This window comes from Balaenoptera acutorostrata, chromosome 20 (genome assembly GCF_949987535.1).
Source record: "Balaenoptera acutorostrata chromosome 20, mBalAcu1.1, whole genome shotgun sequence".
NCBI classification, from domain to species: Eukaryota; Metazoa; Chordata; class Mammalia; order Artiodactyla; family Balaenopteridae; genus Balaenoptera; species Balaenoptera acutorostrata.
In genome coordinates this window covers 53,059,426-53,066,965 of record NC_080083.1, presented here as the reverse complement: position 1 = coordinate 53,066,965, position 7,540 = coordinate 53,059,426, and the positions used below count along the sequence as shown (strand labels likewise).

The 7,540-nt window shown below is 52.2% G+C and overlaps 1 protein-coding gene across 10 annotated transcripts in view; it reads left to right on the top strand.

The window, feature by feature from the left end:
- Positions 1–1,894: 1,894 nt before the first annotated feature.
- The window catches only part of RNF213 (ring finger protein 213), a 115,771-nt gene continuing 110,125 nt past the window's right edge, over positions 1,895–7,540 (top strand). For 5 of the 10 annotated variants that reach the window (XM_057536355.1, XM_057536353.1, XM_057536357.1 and 2 more), the window contains exons 1-2: positions 1,929–2,080; positions 4,375–4,516. In XM_057536355.1, coding sequence (XP_057392338.1) covers positions 4,387–4,516 — 130 coding nt within the window. In that variant the 5' untranslated portion in view covers positions 1,929–2,080; positions 4,375–4,386. Of the gene's footprint in view, positions 2,081–2,378; positions 2,508–4,374; positions 4,517–7,540 lie in introns of those variants that run through there. The other 5 variants (XM_057536350.1, XM_057536351.1, XM_057536349.1 and 2 more) reach the window with 5 other exon arrangements.

Genomic DNA, 7,540 nt, shown 5'->3' with positions numbered 1-7,540 from the left:
ATACTGGCTTTTCCATCTTTTCTTGGTCTTTTCTTGGTATGTGTGTTTTGACTTGGTTCTTTGGGTTGTTAACCATCTTTCTCGTTTAGGTGACATGTTGACAGGGTCACTTACAAATAGGTCCTCAGCACCTGGAAGTGGACAGTGTCCAGAACCTCTACTTTGGAACACCTGTCGAAACAGGATGACCACACTGACCACGCCACATACTGACTTCTCAGAAAGTAGGAAGCTGAGGCCTCCTGCTATAAGCAGCTTCCTGCTCTGGAGATGTGAGTGTGCTGGTGTCACTCCGAACTCCACGCCTGGGAGTGCATGCTACAGCCACGGCCCTGGGAAGCCAGGTTACACTGGACAGTACAGGCTGAAGGAAGGCTCAGTAGAGGAGGTGACCTGATAATCTAGCTGGATTGTTCCACGTTTATCTTGAACCACAAACTAAATTGAAGGCAGGACAGCGGATCCCCCCCCACACCCCACCATCTCTCTAAGGCTGGATTTTAAAAATCCCTTTACTGTTTCATGATTCCTCTAAGGAGTGGACAAGGACACGGAGAAGGGGGTAGAGGAAAGATCCCCTGGTGTCATTAAAATGGCCTAAAGTCACCTCCCTTTGCAGGGCTCAGTCTCTCACTGGAAGAATTCTAATTCCTTAAGGCTGTGTTGGGGTTTCTTTCTTATTTTTTTGGCCACTCTGAGCGGCATGTAGGATCTTAGTTCCCTGCCCTGGGATTGAACCCGTGTCCCCTGTAGTGGAAGCGTGGAGTCCTAACCACTGGACCACCAGGGAATTCCCTGTGTTGGGTTTTAAAATGAAAGATATTGCACCTGGCAGGTAAATGTGTTTTCTCAGGTCGTGTGATGTGTTCATTCTGACCCCACCCAGCGCAGTATTCTGACAGTGGTGCCCACTCTGTTGGTCTTTAGCGACTCCCTGTCACCTTGGGGCTGGCCCAGAATTCTGATGTGCACACCAGCAGGGTCCACAGGTCCCCACTCTGCCGGGCCCAGCCAAGCTCTGCTGGCATCCTCCCAAACCCTAAGCACTGCCTGAGCGCAAAGATGCTGGGGTTGAATGGCTGGGAGAAGCCAGCCCTGCAAGGGGCAGGCACTGCAGGAGGGGAACCCCAAGAAGGACAGAGCTTGCTGTTCCCAGCCCAGAGGAAGGACAGTGTGACTGGAGGGTGTGGGAAAGGAGGAAATGGTTGGAGAGGTGGGTGGGAGCCCTGGGCCCTTTTAATGTAACAATGAGGCTCATCCTAACTGGCATTTGTAGCACTGCATGGGCCTGAGCTAGGCTCCTCACAAATGCTCGCAGGCGGGTGCTGGCTGGGAGGGGAGAGGACAGTGAGGAGTAAATAAGCTGATGTACATCAAGCACTTTGCCTGGGGCCTGGAACACCAGCTTTCACTGTAACAGTAGTTCTCCAACAGCCCTAGGGCCGGATTACGAGCCTGACAGATGAGAAAACTGAGGTGCAGAGGCAGGCCGGGGCGGTGGCCTCTAGGTTATCAGTGACCAACACAAGGCTGAGCGTGGGCCGCTGTGGTCACTTAATCCACACAAAGCCCCAATGCGATGCGGCAGGTGACCTCCACCTTGCATCTGAGTGGCTTGAAGCTCGGCTGAGTGACCAGCCTCGTGTCCTCGGGGCCCCTCCCGGGCTGGCCGCTGGCTCGCAAGGTCCTGGACACTGTCCAAGGGGCTGGGGCTGGACTGGGGATGCGCGCGCCCGGGCTCGGCCCACGGCGTGGGGGCCGCTGGGGTAGACCCACGTGCGAACCCCGGCCTCTGCCCGGCCGGAATCAGGGCCCCTCCGCCTCCCGCCCCGCGCGCGCAGCGGCAGGAGGCGCCTCCTCTGCGGCGGGCGACCTGGCCAGGCGCCGGGTCCACTGGGGGGCGCCACTCGACGGCCACACCCGAGCGAACCCTGCTGCGCCGGGCGAAGCGGGGGGAGGGGCAGGACCCAGGACGCCAGAAACGAAACCGCGCGGTCTGGCGGCGGTGTGGGCGCGGGAGCGGCGCAGGTGCGAGCTGGCGGGCAGGGCGGGGATTCGCAGTTGAGAGGCCCGGGCGCAGGTACACCAGACGCGGGTCTTGGCGGGCGGAGTGCCGATTTACAGGGAGGGATGCCGGGTCCCGTGAGTGCGGGGCGCAAGTTCCCGTGGGTACGGGCTGTCTCACGGGTCGGAGTGCGGGTCCCCTGGGTGCGAGAGGGTCCCACGGATCAGGGTCCCCGCCGGTCTGGGCCACGGTCGCGGAGGCGCGGCCCGAGGCGTTGCCGGGGAGCTCCGCTTGCGTCCTGATGCGCCGCGTCCGGCCGCCGTCCGCGCCGGGCCGCCCCTTCCTGCGGCGCTGAGTTTCGGTTTCGCCGCAGGTTCCCGGTCCAGCCCCGCCCCGCGGCACCGTGCATACCCTGTTCTCCGGCCGCGCGCAGCAGGTGGGACTGGCGGAGGCAGCGCGCTTTCCCCGGGCCCCAGCTACATTCCCGGGGGCCCAGCCTCGGGTGCGGAGGACCCCCTGCGGGGAAGCGCCGGTCGGGCTTTGAATCCGAGAGCACTGCCCGGGGAGGGGGCGCGGCGGGGCCTGATAGCGGACCGGGACGGGCCGACCTGGGGGCCTCTACCCGGGAACGGAATCCTTCACTTTCATTAATTGCAACAACGGAAAAGTGATGTTGCGAAAAATGCCCATATCTGTATTTCATGGTAACTTTTAGGAGAACGGCATCACTGCCCACATCACCGAGCCGCCCAGAGCGCAGGGTTCTCCCGACTTAGCAGGGGCTGCCTGTGGCCAGGGGCTAAAGGGCAGGTTGCCACCTCTCCGGTTTTGGCCTTGAGAGCCGCGAGTGGGACGCGGCCCCGGGGAGAAGAGAATGGGGGAGGGTGAGGATGGTGGGGGCCACCACCTGCTTCTCTTTGGTGGTGGTGGGCGGAATGTGGCTGGAAAAAAGGGGAAGGAAAAGTCAGGAAGCTGATTGAATAGAGATGTGTTGGTGCCGCCCTCGCGTTTTCCCTTAGGCCCCTGGTGCTGGCGAGAAACAATAGAGCACTTGAGTGAGGAATTCTAATCCTTGCTGTGAGTTTTCTGGTCTGTGGGGAAGCAGAGCTTTGGAGAGAGGGAATACACCTTCGGAGAGAGGCCTGGGCCCTGGGGAGTCGTTGAGAGTATTTTAGTGAGAGAGTACCCAGACGACAGTGGTGGTTGCTTTAGGATGGTTGATTCAGGGGGCGTATGGAGGGGAGAGGGGAGGTGGGGACCAGGGCCCTGAGGATAACTGCGCACACTGAGTGCTTTTGGTCAGGCCCTTCCCCCACCCCCCCCACCAAGAGCCCACCATCAGGGAGACCAAGCTGGTGGTGGCAGAGGGGCACCCATGCTGCAGATGAAGTGAAAATGAGAATGGGATGCAGGCGCCGGTAGAAGGGCTGGGGCAGGGAGTCGCTGTTTGATGAGGGCCCTTTGGGTGCCCTCCCAGCTGGGGAAGGAGCGGACTTGGCCACTGCTCCAGCAAAGTTCTTGGATCTGAAGCCAGCAGAAATGGGTGGCCGGTGGATCTTTGTTCCCCAAGAGCCAAGACACCTGTCTCCACTCTCACCATGGATGCACTAAGTTGTCCCTGGAGGCTGGATATTCTCAGCCTGAGTCCTGGCCTTGGCATGACCCTGACCTTGGTTTGCTGCCACTCCCACAGAAGGTGTTCTGAGGGCCAAATTGTCAATGAGAAGAGTGTAGGCTTAGCAGATGGCACTCCCCGTTATTAGGAATCTTGACCACTGGCCCCGTTATTAGGAATCCTGACTGCCAGCCGTATAGCCCTGGGCTGCCCTGTGCAGGCTGGTTCCTTTGGCAGGCTCTGACTCAGCCATTTGCTGCCAGCATTTCTGCAGTGAGGCACAGAGAGTCTGAGTCCCTTGCCTGGGGCACGCAGCAGGTATCCCCACCCCATGTCTTATCTCGGGGTTTTGCACAAGCTGTGTCTCTGCTTGCTCCCCCACTACCCCCAGTCTCCACTCACTTGGCTCAGCTGACCTGGCTCCCAGTCTCAGCTGGGTGAGGAAATTTTTAGACTCACTGAGTGATGGAGAGTTCAGGAGGCTGGGAGGGGCAAGCCTGGTGGGGGCAGCAGAAAAGGAAGTGGGTGCTGGAACCACTGGGGGCTCAGACCAGGAGGGAGTTGGAGAGGGAGGTTGGGATAAGGCAGGCTGGAGCGCCTCAGGGGCGGTGATCAGGCTGATTTTCAGTTGAACAAGGAGAACTTCTAGGCCGCTGCAATTTCACTTTCCCAGAAAATGAAACTGAAGTAAGGCTGTGGTCACGTGACAGGTGGTGGGGTATAAAGCTGGCTGCCTCGGGACTCTTGCTTCCAGATCTGCAGAGGCATGCCAGACTCAGGAATTCCCCTCCCTGGAGGTATGGAGTGTCCTTCCTGCCGGCATATCTCCAAAGAGGAAGCCCCGAAGTTCTGCAGCCAGTGTGGACAGAAGCTGCTTCCTGCAGCCCCTGTACCAGGTAAGGCCCTGATGCGGCTGGGAGCCCAGTGGAGCTGGCGGTAGTGGGGCAGTCAGGTAAGTCCCACCTCCCTCCCTAGCAATGGAGACCTTGGTCAGCAGTCAACCCAGGCCAGCAGTGACGTCTTCTATGGCTAAAGAACTCTTTCTAGAAGAAGCACTTTTCTTAGAAATACAGTTTTATCTGGCCCTTTGCTGGAGGCATGTGTCACTTTTTACAGAATTTCAGTTTCATTTCTTGGAGAGAACTTGGGGTTTTCCTTCTCCCTTGGGAGTGGGAAGTGTTGGGCTGAGCTGAGCAGTCTTAGAGGATTTCAGAGGATGCTGCATAGTAGCGGTATCCTAGGCCCACTTGGTGGGGGAAGGGTCCCCACAGCTTGCATAGGCCCCTTCCTGGTGAGGGGCGGCCGGTAGGTGCATGAAGGTAGAACCGTGCCAGGTGGGCCTCACCTGCAGACTCTGGTCGGTCCTTGATTCTCTCGGTGTCTGGGACCTTGGACTGTCTCCCTGCCCCTCCTAGTACATACTAGGCATGCTCTGAGCGCAGGACTTTTGCACTGCCTTTTCCCTCTGCCTGGAACACACCTTTCCTCAGAGGGCAGCACATCTCCCCCATACCCTCCTTCCAGTCGTTGCTCAACTGTCTCCTTTTTTCTGGAGGCCCACTCTGACCATCCAGTTGAAAACTGTGCTCGCCCCTCCCCTTCACTCTGAATTGCACTTCCCCAGGCTCTTTGTCCTGGTAGCACTTGGACCATACCAGGGTGGGGCTTCAGAGACATTTGCTCTCCTTTTTTTTTTTTAAAGAACCAGCTTTTAGTTTTATTGATCCTTTTTATTGTTTTCTTTGTTTCTATTTCATTTATTTCTGTTCTGATCTTTATGATTTCTTTCCTTCTGCTAACTTTGGGTTTTGTTTGTTCTTCTTTCTGTAGTTCCTTTAGGTGTAACGTTAGATTGTTTATTTGAGATTTTTCTTGTTTCTTGAGGTAGGCTTGTATAGCTATAAACTTCCCTCTTAGAACTGCTTTTGCTGCATTCCATAGGTTTTGGATCGTCGTGTTTTCATTATCATTTGTCTCTAGGTATTTTCCGATTTCCTGTTTGATTTCTTCAGTGATCTCTTGGTTATTTAGTAACATATTGTTTAGCCTCCGTGTGTTTGTGTTTTTTACTTTTTTTTCCCTGTAATTGATTTCTGATCTCATAGCGCTGTAGTCAGAAAAGATGCTTGGTATGATTTCAATTTTCTTAAATTTACTGAGGCTTGATTTGTGACCCAAGATGTGATCTATCATGGAGAATGTTCCGTGTGCACTTGAGAAGAAAGTGTAATCTGCTGTTTCTGGATAGAATGTCCTATAAATATCAATTAAATCCATCTGGTTTATTGTGTCATTTAAAGCTTCTGGTTCCTTATCTATTTTCATTTTGAATGATCTGTCCATTGGTGTAAGTGAGGTGTTAAAGTCCCCCACTATTATTGTGTTACTGTCAATTTCCTCTTTTATAGCTGTTAGCAGTTGCCTTATGTATTGAGGTGCTCCTACGTTCGGTGCATATATATTTATAATTGTTATATCTTCTTGGATTGATCCCTTGTTCATTATATAGTGTCCTTCTTTGTCTCTTGTAACATTCTTTATTTTAAAGTCTATTTTATCTGATATGAGTATTGCTACTCCAGCTTTCTTTTGATTTCCATTTGCATGGAATATCTTTTTCCATCCCTTCACTTTCAGTCTGTATGTGTTCCTAGGTCTGATGTGGGTCTCTTGTAGACAGCATATATATGGGTCCTGTTTTTGTATCTATTCAGCAAGCCTGTGTCTTTTCGTTGGAGTATTTAATCCATTCACGTTTAAGGTAATTATCGATATGTATGTTCCTGTGACCATTTTCTTAATTGTTTTGGGTTTGTTTTTGTAGGTCCTTTTCTTCTCTTTTGTTTCCCACTTAGAGAAGTTCCTTTAGCATTTGTTGTAGAGCTGGTTTGGTGGTGCTGAATTTTCTTAGCTTTGTTTGTCTGTAAAGCTTTTGATTTCTCCATCGAATCTGAATGAAATCCTTGCCGGGTAGAGTAATCTTGGTTGTAGGTTCTTCCCTTTCATCACTTTAAGTATATCATGCCACTCCCTTCTGGCTTGTAGAGTTTCTGCTGAGAAATCAGCTGTTAACCTTATGGGAGTTCCCTTGTATGTTATTTGTCATTTTTCCCTTGCTGCTTTCAATAATTTTTCTTTGTCTTTAATTTTTGCCAATTTGATTACTATGTGTCTCAGCGTGTTTCTCCTTGGGTTTATCCTGTATGGGACTCGCTGCGCTTCCTGGACTTGGGTGGCTATTTCCTTTCCCATGTTAGGGAAGTTTTCGACTATAATCTCTTCAAATATTTTCTCGGGTCCTTTCTCTCTCTCTTCTCCTTCTGGGACCCCTATAATGCGAATGTTGTTGCGTTTAATGTTGTCCCAGAGGTCTCTTAGGCTGTCTTCATTTCTTTTCATTCTTTTTTCTTTATTCTGTTCTGCAGCAGTGAATTCCACCATTCTGTCTTCCAGGTCACTTATCTGTTCTTCTGCCTCAGTTATTCTGCTATTGATTCCTTCTAGTGTATTTTTCATTTCAGTTATTGTATTGTTCATCTCTGTTTGTTTGCTCTTTAATTCTTCTAGATCTTTGTTAAACATTTCTTGCATCTTCTCGATCTTTGCCTCCATTCTTTTTCTGAGGTCCCGGATCATCTTCACTATCATTATTCTGAATTCTTTTTCTGGAAGGTTGCCTATCTCCATTTCATTTAGTTGTTTTTCTGGGGTTTTATCTTGTTCCTTCAGCTGGTACATAGCCCTCTGCCTTTTCATCTTGTCTATCTTTCTGTGAATGTGGTTTTTGTTCCACAGGCTGCAGGATTGTATTTCTTCTTGCTTCTGCTGTCTGCCCTCTGGTGGATGAGGCTATCTTGACATTTGCTCTCTTGTTCACTGCTTTATCCCAAGTCTCTTGTATGCTCCCTGGAACACAATAG